Consider the following 26,586-nt stretch of genomic DNA (forward strand, 5'->3'; position numbering starts at 1 on the left):
AGAATTCCTTAACCTGAATCCAGAGGAATCGTTTTCTTGACTGGCAGTCTGAATCCTTTCTGTTTTAAAGGGAATTAGATTCCCTCTCCTCTCAAGTCTCTGTTAAAGACAGGCACTCTACAGGGCCAGCTCCTCTAGGCCTCCCTTTCTCTCATCTGCCCAGCCAGCCTCCCAGGCCTTCCCTCATACTCTCTTAGCACCCCACCTGACCTGGCTTTCCAGGGTGAGCCTGACACTTCTTCAGCGACTATCAGAGCCATCTTTGTATTCCTCGGAGCCCCACACAGAGCTCCTCTGTCTGACTGTCAAGGCTTTCCATAATCGGACCTGCCCACCCAATCTCATTTCCTGCTATTCTTCAATCCCCGCAAAGAGATCAATTCCCCAACAGGAGAATCATTCCCACCCTATCGTCCACCTGTTATTTATTTAAAGACCAGACTCTCCACTTTTCCAAGTCCTTCCAACTCTGGTCAATGTTCCTTTTGTCCAATCCTCCAGCCCCTGCCAATCTCACCCTTCCTTATTCGCCATTAGAATTTATACGAGGCACCACATAGTTTAGCAGCTTATTAGGTATTATGCTATGTTATTCACTATTTTTCAGACACATGAGCCTGATCCCTCCAATTAGAATACCTAGAACAATACTTGGTATGTGGATGGCACTCAGTAAATATCTGCTGATGGAATGAATGAATCAACTACTGAAAATCTGTGTTCTGGGGGCCAGGAGGACTGAGATTCTACCTTCACTATGGTGAACCAGAGATAAGGCAACCAGTTAGAAATGCGCAGAGAACTTGGAAGGTTATAGATGGGGTTCAGTAGTATATTAAGATTTATGTTGGTGTAAGTCAATAAACCTCTCAAAAGACCAAAGAATTCTGAAATAAATTACAGAATCAATGAGTAACAGATTGTATTCTTCTCCTCATGGACAAGGGGGGATATTTTACAATCCAATTTAAGAAGTTTCTTCCAAATTTGATAAAAAAAAATTCAGAGTACTAATAATATTCTTTGCATAAAAGTATCTTCCCTTGGAGAATTCTTAAATATTTGATAAAAACAATCTTTAATATGAAAAGAGCTCTTAGAAATTAAAGAAAATTATAAGCACATGTAACAGAAAAGTGTGAAGATGTTAATTATCCACATAAAAAATATGAAGGACTTATAAAAATGTGGAAAATGTTCAACTTCACTAAAAAAACTAAGAAACACAAAATTATTTCATAAGGTGATAAGATCACACTTCATAAGACCATTCAAAGCCACCAAGACTTCACAGACAGCAATTTATTTATTAACGACTTATTTGACAGAAGCCACATTTAGTCTGCTTAAAATATTAGAGGAAAATAATCTAATAAACATAATGTCACTGACTTACATATTTACTTTCACATAAAAATCACTAAATTAATACAAAGCAGCATGGCAAAAAGAAATTAATCGAGGAGACTGTGAAGTGTTTCAACTCTATGTAAAGTATTTCAAATATGGACACTAAGTTTTCCAACTGTTTAGACTCACAGGTCACCTTTGAAGACGTTAAAGCAATTAAGGTGTGAAATGCCTGCCTCATTACATGGAAATGGTTTTTTTCTGAAATTTTTTTAACTCCTTCAAAATAGCTTCATTTAGCCAGGAGATAAATAGGAGCCACAGGAATGAAAGAGGAGCGGAGAGAGAGAAAAGAGCTTCACAAATGGGACGGGGAAAATGGTTGTTTGTGCCCAGGGAGTGAGGAATGGGAATTGGAGAGTGTTTCCTTTCAAATTTCTTTTTTCAGAGTAAAGTGCATCCTAATCTCAAAATGTCTATGTCATCTTCCTGTCTGAGTTAAGAACATCCTTCCTAGAGATATAATTAGGAAGGATTAGCTGCTGCATAAAGAGGCTTTGAACAAATTAAGGAAGAATGATGCCTCACTTCGAATGCTGTCCATCAAATCTCCAAATACCAGCACTTGGCAAAACACCAACATCAGGCAAAGAAACAAAAGGCAGTGCTCTGAAAGCAATCAAAGTCATGTCAAAAAAGCCCTTGAAGGAGAGTTTTTTAAAAAATAAATTCTGTGTCTACAGTAGACAGTCCAGCTAATTCTAAAGATTTGGGAACAGCTCTCTATATTGGTAACTGACTATAATGAAAGATTGTCACATTTCCTTCATGAAACAGAATACGTTTTAGGCGAATCTTTATTGTTTTGAAAATAAACAATTTCTGGTCAAAAAACAGTGGTTTACTTGACAATTCATAAAACAACTACAATTTTTCACTCCTTTATGCCTTTTATTTGAATTTGGGGCTTCAAAAATACTGCGCAAAGTATTTTTCCATTATTTTGTTAAGCAGAGTCAGACAATGACATGTAAACGATGCAAAGAGAACATGGAACAAAAGGTCAGGAAGCCTGGGTTCAAGTCACGACTCTGCTGCGGCCCTGCTGAGTGACTGTGGGCCAGGCATTCAGACACTTGCAGTTATAAAACTTGATGGTTTGTACTGGTTGAAAATTCTGGAAAGTTGGAGGGAAAAGTTGTACCTAATTTTTGTTCTCTTTTTCATTATGCTCAAATAATAACTTTCTTTTTTTTTCTTTTGAGATGGCATCTCGCTCTGTTGCCCATGCTGGAGTGCAGTGGCACAATCTCAGCCCACTGCAACCTCCACCTCCCGGGATTCAAGCGATTCTCCAGCTTCTGCCACCCAAGTAGCTGGGATTACAGACACACGCCACCACGCCCAACTTATTTTTGTATTTTTCGTAGAGACAGGGTTTCACCATGTTGGCCAGGCTGGTCTTGCACTCCTGACCTCAGCTGATCCACCCGCCTCAGCCTCCCAAAGTGCTGTGATGACAGGCGTGAGCCATCAAGCCTGGACAAATAATAACTTTCAAAGGAGCAAGTGCCCAGGATCAATTCTATTCAAAGATACTAATATTGATTGAATATTTCTTCTGTGTTTTGGTGAGAGCTAACTCCATTACTCACACTACTCTAGAACTGTATGACCTCTAAATGAAAAATAAAGTTTGTCTGAATGTCCCTGTTTGCTTTCTACCAGCACTTGAGCCAAACTTGTGTCAAGGTTCATATCAATATTTAATTGAATACTTATGAGTACTAGGAAATTTCAAGCTCATAAACTGGATTTATAGTACCAGCTTCAGTAATTTTCCCAAGAGGCTGGCTGCCTGGACTTTGCTGTCGCCCTTTTCTTTGTTGACATGCCTTATGTCCGTCACAGGCATTCTAAGTGCAAGGAGCAAGAAGATTCAACACTGCAAGGTCAAGAACATAAGATGCAGAGAAGTAAATATGGTCTGATCAATGAAAAACCCTTACGACATCCAGAGATATGCAAGAAGTGGGTCCCACCATTCACTGCAAGTATCATAAAGAATGGGATGCCATAGCTGAACTACTTACTGGCCTGGGATGGTGATCAGAATGATTAGGTAAAGTTTTGCTAATTCCACTCAGTGCCTTTTTGATTTGATTTCCTGGGATACAGCTGGGATTACAGGCACCCGCCACCACGCCCGGCTAATTTTTGTATTTTTAGTAGAGACGGGGTTTCACCATGTTGGCCGGGCTGGTCTTGAACTCCTGACCTCATGATCTGCCCACCTCGGCCTCCCAAAGGGCTGGGATTATAGGTGTGAGCCACCGTGCTGGGCCTCTCACATGGTTTTGAGGAGATTAAATGAGACAACACTCAAAAAGTACTCAGAATTGTGTCTGGCACAGAATAATTGGTCATATTAACTATTATTATTACATAGCACCAAAACATTATCCTGATTTCTTGTAATTGTATTAGGGAGCAAACTCTATCCCGACACCTCCCATTTTTAGATACAAACTTTGAGTTTCCACCAGACCCAGGGGTGTGAGCAGAAGTGTGAGGCAGTAACCTCCCCGACTCTGTCCTTGTCTCTCCCACCTCCATGCCATGGTCTACTCTTCCGCAGTCAGTCTCAGGAGGAAAAAATTAAGAAATGCTTGCTTCCAGCTCCTCAACATGCTTCCTCACCTCACCATTTTCCCCATGTGTCTGTTATTCTCAAACAACAAAATAGGTCTGACCAATAGCTAATGATATCATCAAACTTTATGTGGTTTTCATGGATTAGGAAGTCCTTCTCAAACTACTACACTGCTATATACAGTTGGGCTTGGTGACGATTTCAAAAAGGTTTTCTAGAATTTTCTTTCTCTTTTTTTTTTTTTTTTTTTTTTTCTGAGACGGAGTCTTGCTGTGTCACCAGACTAGAGTGCAGTGGCGCAATCTCAGTTCACTGCAACCTCCGCCTCCCAGGTTCAAGCGATTCTCCTGCCTCAGCCTCTCAAGTAGATGGGACTACATGCGCGTGCCACCATGTCCAGCTAATTTTTGTATTTTTTTTAGTAGAGAAGGGGTTTCACCATGTTGGCCAGGATGGTCTTGATCTCTTGACCTCATGATCCACCTGCCTAGGCCTCCAAAAATGCTGGGATTACAGGTGTGAGCCACTGTGCCCGGCCTTCTTCTAGAATTTTCACATATACATACCTATACAGCAGTATTATGAGCCAAAAAATGGCCAAAGGGTATAAAATATTAGTTATGCAGGATGAGTAAGTTATGGAGATCTAACAAAGAGCATGGTGACTATAATAAATACTACTACTGTACTGTATACTGGTAATTTGCTAAGAGAGTAGACCTTCAATGTTCTTATCACAAACCAAAAATGGTAACTATGTGAGATGAGAGATATGTTAATTAGCTTGATCGTGGTAATCATTTTACACTGTGTATATATATTAAAACATCATGTATACTGTAAATACATACCATTTTATTTGTCAATTATACCTTAGTCAAGCTGGGCTAAAAAGAGCCAAAAATTGAAAAAAAAATCCAAACATCCATCAAGAGCAGAATAAATAATGAATCGTGGTATATTCACATGATGCGGTAACCACTGGTGGTATAACATAAATGAGCAAGCTATAGTCACACAACTGCATAGATGAATCTCAGACATAATACTGAGTGAAAAAAACACACCGTATTATTTGCATACAGTTCAAACACAGGTGGAACTGACCTCTGCATTAGAAGTTAAGAGAGTAGCTCCCTCTGGTGAGGAGGAAGATGGCAGAATCTAAGAACAAGAGGCTTTGTGGTGCTGGAAATGTTCTATTTAATGTCGATGGCACTTACGTGAACATGATGTCACTTTGGGATCATCACTAGACTGTACACTTTTGATTTTTGTACTTTTCTGTATATAATTTCAATTTAACATCCATCTTTTTAAGTTTAAATAAATGTGTATAACACGATAAAATCACTGATTGGTTCAAATTTTTAGTTCTCATCCCATCCCCAAGGTGTCATGCGCTGAGCTCCTTGGAGTGAGTTCCTTTTGTTCAACTTTCATTCACTGCCTTTTTTTTTTTCCACATCATAAAGTCAGGATCAAAACCTTCACCTACCTCATGGACTTGTTGGGCAGACCACATACCATGAGGAATGCAAATACTCTGCAAAATGTTCAGGGCTTTTCAAAGGCAAATACTATTATTCCAAGAGAGAAGGGTACCTCCTGCAATAAAAGCATTCGTGAAACAATCCACAGACAAGGATTTAGACATTATTAACACTTATTTTCTCCAGGCAAAATGCTTAATATATACATATGTTAAGCAAACATTGATTGGGGCCTTTCTGTGTACCTCTGTGGACAAAGAGATGAAAGACTGTGTTGTAAGTGTCATGACAATGGTAAGTACAGGAAAGCACAGGAGAAAGCTGGGAGAGAGTTGGTGGGGTTGAGGTGGGGGTTCAATATGGAGCAACATCCCCTCCTACAGTCTGAGAGATCGTATAAGGAAATCATCCGTTTGAGTACTGATCAATTCCTTGGATCCTTTAATAAGTTCAGACAAGGTCGCAGTAATAACGATCAGTACTGCAGCAAGCTTGAACTCTCTCCCCAAAGTGTTTAACTACTGGCATAGCTTTATAATGGGATTTTTTTTTCCCTTTACTCCAAATAAAGGGAATGAGCTTACGTTTTATTGTTACTGTTGTCAATTAGGAGGTGGCATACTTCAAGGAATATCCCAGAAGTTCTTCCATCCTTGGAGATATCATAGCATTAGGTTTTTGAAGACTCAGGACCACACTCGGGACCGTAAGAAACTTCATCTTTTTATTACTCTTTATTACAGAAAATTTCACAAATATAAAAAGAATTTTGTAAGAAACCCCTATGTACCCATCATCAAGCTTCAAAATTACCACCTCAAACCAATCTTATTACCTCTATATATCAACCCACTGGATTATTCTGAATAAAATCTCATACATCATATCATTTCATCTGTAAATACTTTAACATGATTCTCCTCCTTATGAACATAACTATAATGCCATCATCACAGCTCCCAAAATCAACAGTTCCTTTATATCATCAAATTTCCAATCAATGTTAGCATGTTCATGCTTGTCCTATAAATCATCATTGCTATCTTTTTCTTTTATTAGCAGTTTGTTTGAATCAGGACAGAAACATAATCCAAGTGCTGTGATTGGTTATTGTGTTTCTTAAGGCTTTTTAAGCTACAAGTCCTCCCTCTATTACTTTTTTATCTATTTTGTGTCTTTTGGGAATTGTTTTGTTGACATCTTAGTCAGTAGCTTGGTTTTCAAGCAACCTTCAGAGCTTTATATTACCTTATATTACCATTAATCTTCATCTTTATCAAGTTCTAATTAAATCATATCCTAAATATGGTCATTTTTAAATATGTCCACGAATTCCTTGATACTTCTCCATTTAAGCAGTGCAGCATACTTCTACTCCCTCCGAGTGAGGACTAGACTTAGCAACTGACTTCCAATGAGTAGAATAAGGTGAACGTGAAGATGTGGCATCCTTAAGACCAAGACCATAAAGGCACTGTGGCCTTCTTCTCGCTCTCCCTAATCTAGGATCACTCACTCTGGGAGAAGCTTATGGCCACACTGTGAGGACACTCAGGCTGCTCTACAGAGAGGTCCGCATACAGAGGAAGTGAAGCTTTCTGCCAACAGCCAGTGCCAGGGCTAAGGCCTCCTGCCAACAACCATGAAAGTGAGCCATCTTGGCAGTGGATTCCCCAGCCCCAATCGAGCCTTCAGATGACTGCCACCCCTGCTGACTGCTTGGCTGCAACTCCTGGATTCCTGACACAGACTGTCAGTCAATAAATGCATGTTATTTTAGGCTACTAAGTTTTGGGGTGATTTGTTACATAGCCAAAGAAAACTAATATGCCAGGCTACCTAGCCTCACATCATTGCCTGCCCTGGATACATCCTTCTCCTCCAGTTGTATGTATCTGAATTCAACCATCTTCTCACAGACACCTTCTTTAAGGAGCCATCCCTAGACTCCACCGTACTAACACTTCAAAATCTGGAAACAACCGCTCTTTCTTTTGGTTTCCTAAGGAACTTCATTTGTATTTGGTTCTAAATCACGTTGCCTCAAACCAATTCAGCCAAAGGTAAAACCAATTCATCTTATACCCACCTGCCTAAAATATGTGCTTTTAACACTACAGTTTTACCAAACTAGCTGTTCCTCAAACACCTCAGGCACATTCCTGCCTCAAAGCCTCTGCCTCACCCCCACGTATCTGCAGGGTTCATGCCCTTACCACAGGTCTTTGCTGAAATGCCTCTCAGCAGGGTCTTCCTTGGCAGCCTATTTAAAGCTGCCACACCCCTCACTCTTCCCCACCTCACACCAGCCCAGCATGCCCTCTCTACCACTGCAGTTTTATTTTCTCCACAGCAATTATGAGTATCTAATGTGTATTTTAATTATGTCATTTATCAACTGCCTCTCCCTCTCTAAACTGTAAGTTCCAAGAAAGCAGGCATTTTATTTAGTTGCCTAATGTTATATATCCTTAGCTCCTAGAACAGTGCCCTCGTACATAAAATATGCTCCATAAAAACTTGTTGAATAAGTGATCGAGATGATAGCACTTCACGTGCCACACAAGGAATGTAACACTAAACATTTTGGCATTTTAGACATATTTTATGTATACAGTTGAATACTTTAAGGAGGCTTAATCAATCTCCTTTACTGGTTAAACACAAAACCTGAAATACTCTAACAAAGGCAATCTTAAAGATAACTTAAGGATTCTAACATTTCTCAAAAGTAGCCAAAATGGACCTATCATATGTGATTTCTTGGCCATTTGATTAAACATGACTCACTGTGATTATGTCATAACCTAAATTACTCAAAGGGCTAATTGTGTCCCTTCCTTTGTATAGCTCATTTGTCATTTCAAAATCTCCGTAAGAGCAGGACTGGGTCTTGTACATCTTAATCTTCTCTGCAGTGACCAGATAATGGGGCAATCTATACAGTTTATTAACATCAGGATTGATGGCACCGAAGGCCATCTCTTCTCATCTCTTCTCTTTACTTAAAAGCACACCAGTAGGCACACCCATATACACATGCCTATAACAATGCTATCGTAAAAACGCATCTTCATTCTGCAGATGAAATCTCCAAAGCAAACTGCCTAATGACTTTATTTTACCAAAGCTGAGTCAGAGCTGAAACCTTAACCTCCTCTTTGACTCACAACATTCTTGTCTAAATTACACTGCGGGTACCAAAAGGAAGGAAAAAAAATGGACTGTTCCTTTATCTGACAACCGACATATGGTTCTTACTAGCAATCCATATATATACATCATAGAGGGTCAAATTCTAATAGTGGATGGTGATATTCAAGATGAATAATGTTGCTTGTAAATTACTTTACAGTTTATGTAAGCCATAATGCTAGAAAAAACTAATTGCAATTCACAGTAATATGACTCTTGATCGCCACAGCATAGTTCAACACAGAATTATTTTTTGTTTTTAAGATCTAAAACAATGCTGGAAGGAAGATGTCTAGCTATGATATAATCAAAGCTTTATATCGTTCCAAGAACACATAGTTATATTCATGTTCTGGCACACACAAAAAAAGCACTACTATCCTTTAGAGAAAAAGTTAGCAAACTACAGTTCATGGGCCAAATCCAGCCCACAGCCTGCTTTCATATTGCCCATAAGGATAATTTTTATGTGTTTTAATGGTTGAGAAAAAAATCAAAAAAAGAATAATACTTCATGAACTGTGAAATTTATATGCAATTCAAATTTCAATGTCCATAAAATAAAGTTTTATTAGAACACAGTCACACTTATTAATTCGTACACTGTCTATGGCTGCTTTTGTGCTACAATGGCAGAACTGAGTAGATGCAACAGAAACCGTATGTCCCACAAAGCTAAAAATATTTATTATCTGCCCCTTTACAGAAAATTTTTGCCAACTCCTTCCTTTAGGGCATGGATGCTGAAACCTGACTGCCTCCGTTTAAATTGTAATACTTTCATTTACTAACTGTGGGACCTTGAACAAATTACTTAACCACTCTGTACCTCAGTCTTCTCATCTGTAAAATGGGTTTAACGTTACCTTCCACATAGGGTCCTTGTGAATTGTAAGTGAACAATACACAACAAGCATTTAGAAGAGTACCTGGCATATAGTAAGCACTTAGTAAGTATTAGCTATACCTACCTTTGCTTCTCGTTGAGGGCAGCAGAATGTGTTTTCCAATAGCAAAGTAGCATTTCAAACTAGCCCCTAAATCTAGCTACCACAATAGAACTGAAGTATTATGAGACAAGGAGAAATTACAGAAAAATGAAGAAAAACAGAAAAAAAAAGAGGATTGAGGATTGAGGAGGGAATCGGAGGAGAAAAGAAAAAGACCACACTCAGCAGAAACAGTAGGTGGTCTATTCGAAGGGGAAGTAGAAATAAGGATAATTTCATCTATAGTAACAGACTGAATAACTTCTGTGGGCTGACTGGATACTAATCACCATGTGGAAGCTGTCTCTACAGAGGGAAGAAGCATTCTAAATTCCAAGCAAGTGACTTAAAAATGAACTGCTACGCCAAGCCCATTCTTAAGTTGGGAACTTCCTGTATTTTACATTCCTAGACAAATGACAAGTGATAGTTGCAGTACATTCTGCATCTTATTATCCATATAGAATAGCTCATTAAGAGGAGACCATTTGTTTAAGGAGCCGGTGCAGCTGAGTGGCTGCTTGCAATGCAACTCAGAGAACGGAGTAATCTTTCTTCTCTGAGTTCTCATTTTGTTCAGAATAGCACTTACTTCCTAACACTAAGGAAAAAAAAAAAAAAAACCTTGTTCCCATAAATAGAAAACAAGCTCATTCACCAAAAATGGACCCACATGGCAACTGGGAGATAAACATGGTGTTAACAGAAGGTACACTTAACCTGCTACTGAGGTTGAGAAATTCTTTGCAAGGACTCCCTTTCATTTGAGTAGTTTCTCTGTGCAAGCTGAGTTCTTACCTTTTCCAGATAACTTTAAAAATAACACTGTTTGTTTTTTAATTATTTCAAAACTCTATAAAACGGCTCCCCCCTCAAAAACAGAATTTTTAAACTAACAACTTTATCACAAATAACTATCTTTATCATTCCCTTCCAATCTTGATCCCTATAATCCTCACGGTTGCCTTGGGTTGTACTTACGGTAAATTTTCCTGCAGAGGCTAAACACACATATCAAATATTTTTAAGAGACTCCATGTGTAAGCCTAATGTGTAAAGCCTTAAGAAAGGAAAGAAAGACATTACTATCCAAGTGATTTCTGCAAATTGTGCAGGAAAGGGACAGTGATTTAAAGCAATGCGTCCAAGACAGTAATTAAGATGATCCTTAGCTAAACAAAATTTCAAAACACTCACTGAGAATGTATCTGCTGGGGGAGTCCCACTGAAGGCTTCGGCTTGAGGGTCAAAGTCATCTGGGCCACAGGGCTGACTCTTGGTAGAGTGTCTGCCTTCTTAGACGAAGTATGCTTTGCTGCTTGCTCAGGCGGGCCCCAGGAGGAGGCAGCCCCAGGACTCTGCCCTCCAAAGACTGGTGACGAGGTATCCTGGGCAGCTATTGTTTCACAGGCTTTGCCTTTGGTCCCTGGTTTACACACACAGAGTTGAGGCCGGAGACACATCCCTCCATTCTGACATGGTGGAACACAGCTAGCTGCAGAAAGACAACAGAAGGCACAGCTTTGAAGAACACTGTAGACTTCCTAATTTTTCCAAAGGGTTAACGGTAGCATCAGGTTGTTTGTTCTCCAATAAAAAACTACACGAGCACTCATAAGCAGGAAGGGGGGGGTTGGGTGGAGGAGGGGGAGGAGAGCTAATATTAATGGCTTCCTATGTGACATGCACGGTTCTAAACATATATAAACAAATTTAATTCCCCAGCAACGTTTTTTGTAGATATTTTATTGTGCCTACTTTACAGATGAAAAAACAGAAACAGAGATTAAGTGATTTGTTAAACGTCACATAATTATTACTAAGTAGAAGAGCTGGAATTGGAAACCAAGTGAGCCAGCTCCAAAGCTGTCATTCTTTTTTTTTTTTTTTTTTTTTTTTTTTTTTTTTTTGAGGCGGAGTCTCGCTCTGTCGCCCAGGCTGGAGTGCAGTGGCGCGATCTCGGCTCACTGCAAGCTCCGCCTCCTGGGTTCCCGCCATTCTCCTGCCTCAGCCTCCCGAGTAGCTGGGACTACAGGCGCCGCCACCACGCCCGGCTAATTTTTTTTTTGTATTTTTAGTGGAGACGGGGTTTCATTGTGTTAGCCAGGATGGTCTCGATCTCCTGACCTCGTGATCCGCCCGTCTCGGCCTCCCAAAGTGCTGGGATTACAGGCTTGAGCCACCGCGCCCGGCCAAAGCTGTCATTCTTAACCACTTTACTGTATCTGCTTCCCAGAAATGCATCAGAAAATCCGGGAAAAATCATAAGAAAATGCTCTGCCATTATTTTAAAGTTATGCTCTGTGACTTAAATTTAAATATACATTTAACTTAAAATTTAATTTTAAAATTTTTAAGCCTAAATTTTTTGCCAAGACTTGGCAAAAAACAAAAGTCCAGTCCAATCCCCAACCCCAAAAAGTGCTCTCCTACAGACCTCATGTCGTATAGGCTATCAGATCTTTGAGAGACTGTGTCAGAAATTTAGTCCAATCAACTCTTTGACGTATGAGAAAACGAGAAAACCAAGGGCAGAGAGGTTGAGAGTCACCCAAAATACACCTGCTAGTTTGTATAAAAATCCAGTGTGCTATGCACCATCCCTAATTTAACAATGAAAGGCAACCAAAAAGAAACAACTTCTTCATCTCCTATTTGCGAGGACGTATGTACGCTGAATCACCACACTCATGACCAAGCAGAGTTTTAAAGTTATCAGGCCAGGCACAGTGGCTCACGCCTGTAAGTCCATCACTTTAGGAGGTCATGGTGGGAGGATCGCTTGAGCCCAGGAGTTTGAGATTAGCCTGGGCAACACAGTGAGACTCTGTCTCTACCAAAAAATAAAATAAAATACAAATAATTAGCTGGGCATGGTGGCATGCACCTGTAATCCCAGCTACTCAGGAGGCTCCCGAGCCCAGGAGGTCGAGGCTGCAGCGACCATGATCACGGCACTACACTCCAGCCTGAGCAACAGAATGTAACCCAGTCTCAAAAAATTTTAAAAAACAGTTATCAGGGCTGTGGGTCATTGGTAGAGTAAGTAGGTTTTATGATAGGCAAGGTCCCTTAGAAGTTTAGATGCTACTGGCTGGCCACAGTGGCTCATGCCTGTAATCCTAGCACTTTGGGAGGTGGAGCTGGGCAGATCACTTGAGGTCAGTAGTTCGAGACCAGCCTGGTCAAAATGGTGAAACCTCATCTGTACTAAAAATACAAAAATTAGCCAAGTATGGTGGTGGGTGCTTGTAATCCCAGTTCTTGGAAGGCTGAGGTAGGAGAATCGCTTGAACCCGAGGGGCAGAGGTTGCAGTGATCCGAGATGGTGTCACGCACTGCAGCCTGGATGACAGAGGGAAACTCTATCTCAAAAAAAAAAAAAAAAGAAAAGAAAAAAAGAAAAAGAAGTGTAGATGCTACTGACTTAAGTTTTACTATGTAATGTCATAGGCCTATGGCCATGATTCCTTCAGTCCCTTCTTTATTTGTTCAAATACATTTATTATGCTGCCCTGTTGCTGTCACCTCACCTTTTACATAAATTGTTGGTCCTGAGGCAGAACACACTATCAAGTCTCCCATAAAGTTCAATACAAGCTTCAGTCCACAAAACAATTACAAAATAGACAAGCAAAACGAACAACAGGAGACTCACAAAACAATTACAAAATAGACAAGCAAAACGAACAACAGGAGACTCAGTTATGAAGATCCAAAAGACCAAGACCTAAAAGCCTTGAAACCTATTGATTTTCTATAAAAGAGAGAAGATACTTTTCCCATCTTTCTACGATATGATGCCTATTCATTACAGCACGTAATGATTTTTCTAAAATGGCCCTTGGGTGTCAGAATACCAAGCTGAGAAATTTTTAAAAAGTTGGGAAGGATTCTTTCAAAAAAAAAAAAAAAATGGAGCCAGTTCCCTAGGTGACCTTGGAGTAAGTCACTTAACCTTGGCCTCTGCACTTGTGTGTGTTTGGGGGTTATGAGGAGGGCAGCAGCGATTTGTTCTAAAATGGTCCCCACAATATGAGAATAAAGGCTGTTCCCACACTGTGCTTCTAGAATTCTAATTCAAAAGCTCTGTGTTTCTAGAATTCGGGATTCTAACGTATCAGAGTTTTCCTGACCAACTGAGCAAACTTTGTTGCTATATCTGAGATGCTGTCCTGGGTCCCTGCTCAGCCATGGTCATTTCTGGAATGTCACAGGAATGGGAATGGGATCCACCCACGAGAACAGAAGTGGCCACAGCAAGGACTGAGCAGGGCTTTCAAAGCTGTGCCTCGGCCTGAGCTCACCACCCAGGCACTTTCATGTGTGCCCTCTCGTCATGCTTTCAATTAGAAACATGTTTCTTTCTAACATCTGAGAATGATTTCCGCTTCTCCTCCCTCCCAAGGTGCACTGCAAATGTCTTTTCTACCAGGAAGGCTGTTTGATGCAAAAGCTGGCACCTAGGTGGAGGCCAAGGACTGACATCCTCCAACATACCACCAAGAATGAGCCGCAAGAACCTGTTTTAAGGAAGACATGGATGGTTAGGAATTTTTTTAACTCTTCAAATTTTTCATGTTGTCAGGTAAGAGGGGTGGGGAGACAGTCATAAAAGATTTAAAAAATGCTTTGAACTTACAAATATTTTCTACTGGAAGAAAAATAAAGAACATGTTATATAATATTATGGCTATATATAATACCACCCTTTGTAGTAAATTTTAAAAGGACAATTAGGAGAACGAAAAGACAATTTTCTCTTCTACCTACCCTACCTAGACTCAGACAGGTACCCCCTAGAGCATGGAGATGAGGAGTAGCTGGCTTGTACTGGAGGAGGACAGATTCCCTAACTCCCAAAAGAAGCCCCTCATCTGACATAAAAAGCAAAACTCATGTCCTTCTATCACGTTTATCAAGACCTTTTTCCTACAATATTTGAACCCATGCAGTAGTGGTTCTTACATGGCAGCAAGCACCAGTGGTTCTCACAGTATGGTATCCAGGCCAGCAGTATCACCTGGGAAAACTTTGAAACTACATATCCTTGGGCTCTCCAAGTCTGCTAAACCTGAAACTGGAGCCCAGCAACCAGTGACTGCCCTCCAGGCGACGTCAATGCACACTCAGGTTTGAGAATCACTGACATACAGCATTTGGAAACTGAGGCCTTCCAGCAGCAAGTTTCTGAGGACTTATATTTTTATACTTGCAAGTTTAGTGTTTTCATGCTATAATTGCTTTTAGGCTATTGAATTTTTGGCTATGATAAAAGTGTTTGTTTTATCCTGCCATTTTTATTGCAAATTTTGGACACATTTTCCATGTCCATACGTTTCCAAAAGTCTACACATTTGCCCCCATCTACTTCATGGCCAATGCAAAAATTCATAGCATTTACGTGAAAACTGTTATTATAACTAAGGTGTTGGACTATGTGGAATATTATAAATATTGTCACAGGAGTACCTTTTATTTTTATTTTATTTTATTTATTTATTTATTTATTTATTTATTTATTTATTTGAGACATAGTCTTACTCTGTCACCCAGGCTGGAGTGCAATAGCACAATCTCGGCTCACTGCAACTTCCACCTCTCAGGCTCAAGCGATTCTCCTGCCTCAGCCTCCCAAGTAGCTGGGATTACAGGCGTGCACGCCTAGCTAATTTTTTGTATTTTTAATAGAGACAGGGTTTCACCATGTTGGTCAGGCAGGTCTCGAACTCCTGACCTCAGGTGATCCGCCCGCTTCAGCCTCCCAAAGTGCTAGGATTGCAGGCATGAGCCACTGCCCCCAGTCAGCCAGAAGTACTTTTTAATTTTTTTTTTCCCCCCATCAGTTGATCCTGCCCTTTCCTGGCCAGCACTGTGCTGTGGTTCAGCTCGATGAGTGGAGGCTCAGTGGAGTTTACATCAAGATCTTATCAGTGGGTTGGGTGGTGGTTCTCAGGCTCAAGCTGCACATTAGAATCACCTGGGGAGCTTTTAAAACACCCAAAACCCAGGCCTAATTCCAAACAGATTAAATCAGAACCTCTGGGAGTATGGGGAGGGCTATAGGCTTCAGTACTTTTTTAACCCCCCAGGTGACTGAAACGTACAGCCAAGTCTGAAAAGTAGTAGGTTAGGAACAAAATCCTAATCCAGGCTTGCAGACAGACTAGTCTTCTAAAATGCTACTCTTTGAATCATTTTCCACCCTCGCTTCTCACTGGTCTACCCCTGCAGAAGCTCACCCATCCTCTGGGATTCCCATCTCTTTGTGTCCGCACAGAGGGAGCCCTATGCAGGAACACATGCCCCTCAATCCAATGAGCACAGTGAAAACCTCCAGTGCTTCAAGCCGACCCTTCTCCCACCCTTCTCTATGAAGTCTCTCCCAAATGTCCACTGATAGGGTTTGGTATGAGTCCTACCAAAGCTCCTGCTGAATTATAATCCCCCGAGTTGGAGGTGGGGCCTGGTGGGAGGTGACTGGACTATGGGGCAGAGTTCTCATTAATGGGTTAGCGCCATCCCATCCATGCTGTTCTCGCAATAGTGAGTGAGTGGGTGATTCTGAGATCTGGTTGTTCAAAAGTGTGTGGCACCTCCCCACCCTCTCTCTTTGTCTGCCTCCGGTCATGTGATGTGCCTTGCTCCCCCTTTGCCTCCTGCCATGATTGGAAGTTTCCTGAGGCCTCCCCAGAAGCACAAGCTGCTATGCTTCCTGTACAGCCTGCAGAACCATGAGCCAGTTAAACCTCTTTTCTTTATAAATTGCCCCGTCTCAGGCATTTCTTTACAGCAGTGTGAGAAGTGACTGATAGACCCACCCACCCACCCCTACCACGACCTTTGTACCATCTGGCTCTTGTCCACTGTCATCATTTGCATTCCACATACTAGTCAACTTCTTACAGTTCTCTCCTATTTGCCAACTAGGTTATAAGCTGTGAGGTCAGTTAAGTGGCTTACACAGAACTTTCTGTAGCCTGGGATAGGAGCCTAAACTTGGTTGACTGACTGATATAAACACAGAGCCACTACTTTCCAAATGATGCTGGGATTTAAGGACGTCTATAAAGGAAAGACGGCCGATGGTCTCTTAATTCATTACATGATAACACCTACACTTCCAGACTTGATTTGCGATTTACTCAATCAAGCAGTCTCCAATCCTTTAAAGCAGATGTTTTTCCATCAAAATTAAATTCAAGCAAACTCTGCAAATACACAAAGTCTGCAGCGACATTTAACCTTATGTTATAGTTACAGTTAGAAACAGGTTCAGAAGCCAGATCCAATGTGTTGTAGAAGAACTCTGAAGAGGAGCGACAGTGAAGCAAATTGGTCAAGGTCAAAGAGAAGAGAACATTACAAGGGACATAACACTTAGGAGGTTATTGAAGGCACTTAGGAGATTGAGTCCAGCTGGTGAAACACAGCAAGACCCCCATCTCTTAAAAAAAAAAAAAAAAAAAAAAGGGGCCAAAACTGCCCCCAAGACAGCGACGAACTCAGATACTGGGCTTGCAGAAAGCCCACTGACATCAAGATCTAGGTGAGCAGGTTAAGCAGCAAAATCCTACTCCATCCTGGCTACCAGGTTGCTCTTCTGAAAATATTTTCATCATCTGAAACAGTCAAAATTGAGTTAATTCTCAATCTGTGCGCCAAGTACTAAAGAGTCTCAGATGTCTTTCACATTTGTATCTACTCCAGTTTGACAAGCTGATCCTAGAGTTCTTTAAAAGTTCAGTGATTGTATTTTTAGGAAGTAACCCATGCCCCGAAGCTCAGCTTCTACTGCTTTTAATTCTAAAAAAGTAACCCTTAGTTATATTTAAAACTTGTCTCAGCCCACACAGTGCAAACAGTGTGACTCTCTGCCCCTTGCCTTTCTCTCCAAACAAGTTGCAGCATGTCTACCGCATGTGTCCTGGGGAGAAATGTGAGTCTAACTGTGTCTTCTGTGATCAGAGACAGCAGGTGAGAAATTGCTTTGCTGTGTGTGTCTTCACAGTAATTCCCAGCTGCCCTTTGAAGTTATTCAATAACACTAAGTGGTATCAGATCACAAGAAATATCGCATGAGGTCACACATTTTAGTCTACTCTGTCTGCTTGCTCCTTGTACCAAACCCAAATAAATGCTGTCGTTTCATTGTAAATGTCTCTGGGTCAGCCTCCTCCAAAATCCCTAAAGAGAAAAAAAAAAATTAGCATAACATCCCAATGCCTTTTCTATCCAGTCTTCTGGAATAATGAAGAATTCCACATAATGCAATTTCCTAAATATGTGAACCATGCCCATCAATCACCAATATATTTAATAAATCTTTACAGGTCTTTCATTCTTATGAAAATCTATTTGAAACCTGCGAGCGATGGGTGTTTGCTTTCATTGTTCTCTCTCTTCCCTCTGAGTCAGACTGTCAAGTCATACAAGCATTCTTTCCACACTATTTTCCTACCCTATTTGCCTTTCTAATCTTACAAGTAACAATTTCACCAACCAGATAGTTGAGCACAGCAAAAATTAAATGGACTACAAGTCACAAAGGCTGGGTACAGAATCTCATGTTTCATTCGGGAGTTTAATGCCTTTATGCCAAGCACACAGCCCCAGAATTCCCAGTTCCCCAAGAGCCGTGTTCTGGAAGCTTGAAGTTTTCTAAACCTAAGCTCAGCAGGAGTGGTTGTTAATCAGGTGATGCAATTTAAAATAGGTGGTCAGCTGGGGCCAAACACACTCTTCCCAGTACCGTCAATAGTTGTAAAAGCACTCACAGAATATAACATAATTAAATCACAAGTCATGTAATACAAAACAACCAGCAGTTTTCCTGGATTGTTTCTGATCTTATTACTGCCACTTATGATTTTTTTTAATTACAGGCATTCAATGAAAATAAAAGAAAATGTTAAAATATCTATCTACAGTTTAGAGTATATAAGCGTTTAACAGTAATTAAAATAGCAAAAGGGAATAACCCAGAAAAAAATATTTTCTGAAAATGCTATTATATAAAAAAATTAATAAAAGTTGCCTTTAACAAAGGAAGACCAAAATCAAAAAATGAAAAAAAGAAGAGAAATACATAATTAAGACAAAGGGAAATGCAATTAGCAAATAAACTTGTGGGGTAATGTCCAAATTAACAAAGTCCTCAAAAGAAATGAATACTAAAATGAGAAGATACATCATGGCTAATTTTTTAGAAAATATAAATATTAGTACTAAGTGCTGCAAAGGAGGTAAGGAATATGGTACAAGCCTTTTAGAAAGCAGTTGAACAATGTTTCAATTATTTCAGTAGCCTCATTTTTAGAAATTTATTTTAATAATCAAAAAAGGAAATAACTGGGCATACATGTATACAGGTGTCCACAGCAGTGCTATTTGTTCCTAGAAGAAAATGTAATAGAACCATAAAGGTTGAGTAGAATATAGTATTAACAGCTATTCAAAATTAGAACTATAAAGTGATACTACCAGCTTTTAAAGCGTTGATAATGTGAATTAAAACACATGTTATTTCATAATTCACTGTCATTCATTCCTTAAGCAACTTCTCTAATAGTATAATTTTACTTTGTGCATTCATGCTAGTATATATGTATCCCAGTACACATTTTTGACAAATCTTGGATGTTAGGGACTGTAAACTATTATGCACATATATTGTTATAACTGATATCTTTAAAGTTCATTCGAAGGAAGACAATACATTTCTAAATAATCTTTAAATTTTTTTAATCCCATCCATCTTATCTTTTTCCATCCAATTGAGCCCCCTCTTAAATGCCTGCATTGTGCCAAGAACTGCAGATAAAAGATGGAGACAAATTTCTTGCTCTTAAGGAGATCGGAGTCCAATAGGAAAGACACGAGTATAGAAAAAGAATCACCATACAGCTACGTGTCATAATAATAAAGGCGTAAAATGAGGAAAGTGGGGGCCTTAATTGGACAACCGGCAAGTATTTGTGAGTTATTATATTCAAGGGACCATAAAGAATACCAAGAATTCTTAGAAGTGCTTTATTTCCTTGAGGAGCTACTACCAAGCCAAAGACAGAAAATCAAAAAGTGTGACTCCATACATCCTTGCCCAAGTTCATCTACTGATAAGCAGGCAGGTACGAGACGGGGCTAGGCTCTGGGTCACAGAGATTTGAGTGTGAAGCCCCCCTACCCCACCCCAGTGCCCTCGGGCACGTTGCAAAGTTTGACCCATGCCTTACTCATTCGACAAAATACTGAGTGACAATTCTATGCTCAATTTTGCACCAGGCACTGTCATACGCCCTGTGGCTAGAACTGGAAACAGTGATGATGTTTTTACATCATATCCTTCCCCTAGTGTTCACAACCCAGCCAGGGAGACCCCACAGGGAAAGTAATTATAACTATTACCAGCCTTTCTGAAAGAGAAGAGGAGTGTCTGATGGGGGGTGATCACAATGGGGGTCGGGGAGTTAGGAAAGACCTCCCTGAGACCATGAATTTAACCAGGAGACCTGAAATCAGAGAGAAATAAATAACACACGGACCAGGCCAAATGTTAGTGTTAAAATCTGCCACAGAGCAGCAAAACGGAAAGAGATCCCACTGATTCAGGATTTACGTTTCATAAGAGATCAGGTTTGGGAGGATAAATTATAATATGTCCTTAAATATATGTGTCTAGTATGCAGGTCCAGTATGATTTAGTATAACCACCAGAGACATCATCCTGTAAATCAGGAACAAAACACTAATGCCCACTGTACTAGCTTGCTAGGCTGCCGTAACAAAGTACCACAGAGTCGGGGACTTAAATAACAGAGATTTATTCTTTCACAATTCTGGAGGCTAAAAGTCAAAAGTCAACGCATCAGCAGAGTTGGCCTCACGCTTTGGCTTGTAGATGGCCGTCTTCTCCCTGTGACTTCACTTGGTCTTCCCTCTGTGTCTGTCTCTGTGTCCAAATTGCCTCGTCTTTTTTTTTTTTTTTTTTTTTTTTTTTTGAGATGGAGTTTCACTCTATCACCCAGGCTGGAGTGCAGTGGCGCGATCTCAGTTTACTGCAAGCTCCGCCTCCCGGGTTCATGCCATTCTCCTCCCTCAGCCTCCCGAGTAGCTGGGACTACAGGCACCTACCACCACGCCCGGCTAATATTTTGTATTTTTAGTAGAGACGGGGTTTCACCATGTTAGCCAGGATGATCTCGATCTCCTGACCTCGTGATCTGCCCGTCTTGGCCTCCCAAAGTGTTGGGATTACAGGCGTGAGCCACCGCGCCCAGACTGCCTCTTCTTCTAAGATCATCAGTCAGTCATACTGGATTAAGGCCCACACTAATGACCTCACTTTAACTTAATTGCCTCTTTAAAGATTCTAATTCCAATACAGTCACAGTCTGAGATACTGGGGATTAGGACTTCTATATAAGAATTTTGGGGAAACAAAATTCAGCCCATAACCCCTACCATCACCTCTGTAACTTAATGCATTTCTGGATGTTCTAGTCAATTCAATAATAGATGGAGGGGAGCTGTGCAGTGAGACAAAGCCCTCTCCTACATGCCAATGGGAGTGTACACTGGTACAGACTTTCTGTAAATGACTGGCCATATTTTAGGATTAAGCCCTAAAAATACTCATCCTGTTGTGTCTTGTCATTCCTAATCTAGGGAATTTTATATGCAAATATGTCCACTGCAGTATCACAAACAATATAGTAGTAAAAGTAAGAACTATCCCATTCATAAAACAAGTGAAGAATGCATCAGGCTGGGCATGGTGGCTCACCCCTATAATCCCCGCACTTCAGGAGGTCAAGGCAGGCAGATCATGAGGTGAAGAGATCAAGACCATCCTGGCCAACATGGTGAAACTCCGTCTCTACTAAAAATACAAAAATCAGCTGGGTGTGGTGGCGCACGCTTGTAGTCCCAGCTACTCGGAAGGCAAAGGCAGAAGAATTGCTTGAACCCAGGAGGTGGCGGTTGCAGTGAAACAAGATCAAGCCACTGCACTCCAGCCTGGTGACAGAGCAAGACTCCATCTCAAAAAAAAAAGGGATTACAATCCTAGAATGTGATATTCAAAGTTTTTTAAATTGATACATAATATTTGTATATATTTATGGGGTCCATGTGATATCTTGTTACCTACAGAGAATGTGTGATGATCAAGTCAGCATATTTAGGGCATCCATCACCCCGAGTATTTATCATTTCTATGCACTGGGAACATTTCAAGTCCTCTCTCCTAGCTATTTTGAAATATACAATACATTGTTGTTAACTTTAGCCACCCTACTCTATCAAACTCAGAATTTATTTCTTCTATCTAACTGTATGTGTTCATTAACTAATTTCTCTTCAACCCCCCACTCCACACACCCATACGCTCTTCCTAGCCAGCCTGAAAAGATTTTGAATGACATGGGATAATGCTTATGATGTAATGCCACTTCCTCTTGAACTCCCTTCAATCAGCCTTGTGCATCCACTTTTCTGCTTTTCCACTGAATCTGTTCTTGTCCAAGTCATCAGTGGCCTCCAGGCTGCTAAATCCAGTGGGAGTTCTTAGTCCTCTCCCTTCCTGACCAATAGCAGTGCTGGCCACAGAGGTCTTGTCCCTCCTCCTCCTCCCCATTTCCTCCCATGGCTGCTGAGCCACCACGCCCTGCCAGCCTTCTCCCACTTCACTGCCATCCTCTGCTCTGTCTCCTGTCTCCTCCTTCTCTCCCCAACCTCCAAATGTCCAAATTTCCCAGGGCCTCCTTGATCCTTGGACAGTTCTCCTGGTGATCTCATTCAGTGCCCAATTTTAGATGTCTGGCCCTTGTCCTCTTATCGGAACTCCAGATGTCCACATCCAACAGCCTCATCGATGCCTCCGTGTGGGTATCTAACAGGCTTCTCAAAATTAGCATGTCTTGTGTCCCCTCCATCCATCCCAAACTCTAAGACCTGCTCCTTCCTGGCATTCACTGCCTTAAAAGGGACTGCCATTCACAAGGTTGCTCACCAAGTGTATTAGTTTGCTAGGACTGCCACAATGAAGTATCACAAAATGAGTGACTTAACCAACAGAAATTTACTACCTCTCAGTTCCGGAGGCTGGAAGTCTGAAATCAGGATGTCAGTAACACCGGTTCCTTCTGAGGACTAAAAGATAATCTATTCATCCCTCTCTCCTAGATTCTGGTAGCCTCAAGCACTCTTTGGCTTAACAGATGTCCTTATTCCTATATCTTCACATCTTCCCTCTATATATGCTTATGCTGAAATATCCCCTTTTCATAAAGACAACACTCCACTGGATTATGTCACACATACACACTCTCTAGTATGGCCTCATCTTAAATAATTACATCTGCAATGACCCTATGTCCAAAGAAGCTCACATTCTGAGGTACTGGGGGTTAGGACTTCATGTGAATCAGGGAAGGGCAGTATTTCAGCCCAAAACACCAAGTAATCACTAAATGTGACTCTTCTCTTTTTCTCATAACACACATCCAATCCAGCTCCAAAGCCTGTTAGCTCTACTTTAAAGACATCCTATATCTGACCATTTTTCTTACCACCTCCCCGCAAACCCGTCTCCCAGTCACCTTGTCCCCTGCAGTCTATTCTCACCAGAGCAACCAGAAGGAATCTGTTAGAACCAAACCCAGATGACATCACTCCTCTGCCTCAAACCCTCCAAAGGCTTCCACCTCACTCAATGAAATGCAAAGCCCTTATTTTTACAGCCTGCAAACCTCTGCCATCTCTCCCATGTCATTTCCTAGCACTCCCTTGAGCGCCACAATCCCGTCACCCCAGCTTGCTTGCTGGTCCCCAGACACACCAAGCCTGCTTCCATCACAGGGCCTTGCACTGGCTGTGTCTTCCCCAGTCATGTCCTTCCCTAGACAGTCACAGGCTCCCTTCCTCAAATCACTCAGCCTTCTCTGGGGCTGCCCTTCCCAAAACAGCAGCCTCTGTGCCTGTATTCTCCTACTCTGCCTTGTTTTTCTTCAAAGCACTTTTCCCTACCTGACACCACATTGCATATTTATCTGGTCATTGTCCGCTTCTTCCAATAAAGTATAAGCTCCACAGGGAGAAAGACTATTTTGGTTGCTGCTTTTGCCCTCGCGCCTAGAAGATAATCAATAAGTAATTGTGGAAGGAGTAAATGCATGAATGAGGGCTGGAAGGCAAATAGACTTAAATGCTAACATGACTCATCTACCTATAAGCGGTGAAATTACACACAGTGTTAATTTTTTGTTTATACCATATTATACTTTCCAGATTTTCTAAAACAGTCTGTTATTACTTTTATTGTTTGGCAAAAATCAATAATTTTTTTAAAAAGAAATGTTAATTCACTTAAGGGCTAGTTTAAACACACTTAAATTGTTAAGGGCTGTAATTTCTACAATCTAAACAATATGTGAGACAGAGTACTATTCACTAGGCTTTATGATAAATGTACTATGTTGGAACTTACATTATTTTTACTTTGAAACTTATTCTTAACATATTATGATTGGTTCATATGACTAGCGCTATTATCAACACGTATAATCTGTTTGAAAAGTTGACTTTTATTTTCATCAGCCAAAAATGTTAAACAAGAAAAGCTTTTTCGAAAACTGGGGCAATAAAAAATAAGCTTTATAAGACAGAAATGACTGCCAACTTGCAAATCAAGAGCTGAAACTTGGTTTCAAATAAAGGGAAAAAAAAAGACTAAGAAAACATAACTTACTTTGATTAGAGAGTGCCATATAGTGGCTAAAAGCCAGAGTCCACTGAAGCCAGACAGTCAAAACCAAGCCCCAGCTCAACACTAACTAGCTGTGTGGCCTTGTTTCTATTATCTTTTTACATCTCAATTTTTTCATCTGTAAATGGAAATAATACAAGGAGCACTTATATGTAGACTAATTAATATATGCAAAGCACTTAGGGACAGTTCCTGGTTCAGAGTCGCATGAGACAGATGTCAATTAATACTATCCTATGCACCAAATTCATGCCCCACACACTCCAAAATAGCCTTCAAAGAAGCTCTTGAAAGGCAGGTCACATTTGTATGTGGGATAGAATTTTCTTTCTACTATAGGAATTTTACATTAACCTAAAACAGCCTTTCTCACTGAGTCAAGCACAATACGCTACCATTTTGTTCTTTCTTTCTCACACTTAACCATTCAGCATAAAACAGTGATAGCGGCAAAATGACAGCCAGCAGCATTAAGCTAAAACAAAATGCTACATGAGTGTTCTCATGAAAAGACTCATATTTCCAAAGTGTTCTTAACTGAGTAAAAGCTACATGAATGAGACAGAGTCTTTTAAAATTACCATTTGATTTATTTTGACAGCATTGCTTCAGGTGAATTAGTAGCATTACGTGACTAAGGATGGAACACCCTAGAAGAAATGCAATCCAAGCCATGCCACAGATTTTTGATGCTAAAATAAAAACTCTTTCAAGGCCGGGCATGATGGCTCACACCTGTAATCCCAGAACTTTGAGAAGCCGAGGTGGGCAGATCACTTGAGGTCAGGAATTCAAGACCTACTTGGGAGGCTGAGGCAAGAGAATCGCTTGAACCCAGAAGGCAGAGGTTTCAGTAAGACAAGATCATGCCACTGCCCTCCAGCCTGGGTGACAGAGCAAGACTCCATCTCAAAAAACCACCCCTTTCAAATGTCACTGATGCCCGAGTATCATCATAGAACACAAACATTCACAGGCTGTGGATACAGCCCCTGCTACAGAGACCATAGTAATTAGACTTTGACATGCCAAAAGGGAGCAACAGTTGAAGCCTCACTGTGAAATATAAAGCCATTCCTTTCCACGGAAGGAAGCTGGACAGCAGGTGATGCATTTGCAAACAAAACACATGATGCATCTGGCTACTAGCTCTCTTACTGTGAAAATGTGGTATAAGTATTTTCAGAAATTAAGATGAAATAGAATTGTGGACTTTTAAGGGCTCACCAGGGAATAGCTGAAAGGAACAAGCAAACCTCTGTTTTCCAAGCAGTAACATACAAAATTTAAAATTTTTCAATAGGTTTTCTCGGGCCAGGCATGGTGGCTCACACTTGTAATCCCAGCACTTTGGGAGGTCAAGATCACTTGAAGTCAGGAGTTTGAGGCCAGCGTGGACAACATGGTGAAATCCCGTCTCTAATAAAAATACAAAAATTAGCCAGGTGTGGTGGCTAGGTGCCGGTACTCCCAGCTACTTGGGAGGCTGAAGCAGGAGAATCACTTGAACTGGGAGGCGGAGCGTGCGGTGAGCCAAGATTGTGCCACTGCAATCCTGCCTGGGTGACAGAGCAAGACTCTGACTCAAAACAAAAAGCCTTTCTTATTTCTGATATTCTGAATGGAGAAATTAGTCTAGTAAATATATTCCCCCTCCTATAATCTCTGATCTGAGTGAGACTCGGATTATGTCAGAAGTAAGCAAATAATGTGTAATCACTAAACGAATATAAATTTACATAACTGTTAAGAGCAGGCCAGGTGCAGTGGCTCACGCCTATAATCCCAGCACTCTGGGAGGCTGTGGTGGGCAGGTCACCTGAGGTTGGGAGTCTGAGACCAAGCCCCAATCTCCTAAACACCGTGTATTCCTAGTACTCGTTGTTAAATTTTTTCTTAGATTTCTTCCCAGTATTTGTCATCACTAGCTCACACAATGATTAGGCACAGGCTTCTGTGGAGTGAGAATGAGGAAGGAGGAGGAAAAAAGACCATTGTGGTTCTTTGTGGTAGCTAGTCTCTAAAGATGACCCCAAATGATTCTATCCCTTCCTACCACTTTATGCCACTCCTCCCATCAAAAGGTAGAGCCGGCCGGGCGCAGTGGCTTACGCCTGTAATCCCAGCACTCTGGGAGGT

General features: G+C 40.9%; 1 protein-coding gene across 6 annotated transcripts in view; it reads right to left on the reverse strand.

Annotated features, from left to right (window-relative positions):
* Positions 1–26,586, reverse strand: part of LTBP1 (latent transforming growth factor beta binding protein 1) — a 446,965-nt gene that overhangs the window by 359,046 nt on the left and 61,333 nt on the right. For all 6 annotated transcript variants that reach the window (XM_050754120.1, XM_050754119.1, XM_050754124.1 and 3 more), the window contains one exon: positions 10,878–11,175. In XM_050754120.1, coding sequence (XP_050610077.1) covers positions 10,878–11,175 — 298 coding nt within the window. The remainder of the gene's footprint in view (positions 1–10,877; positions 11,176–26,586) is intronic.

Source organism: Macaca thibetana, chromosome 13 (genome assembly GCF_024542745.1).
Source record: "Macaca thibetana thibetana isolate TM-01 chromosome 13, ASM2454274v1, whole genome shotgun sequence".
In the NCBI taxonomy this organism is placed as follows: Eukaryota; Metazoa; Chordata; class Mammalia; order Primates; family Cercopithecidae; genus Macaca; species Macaca thibetana.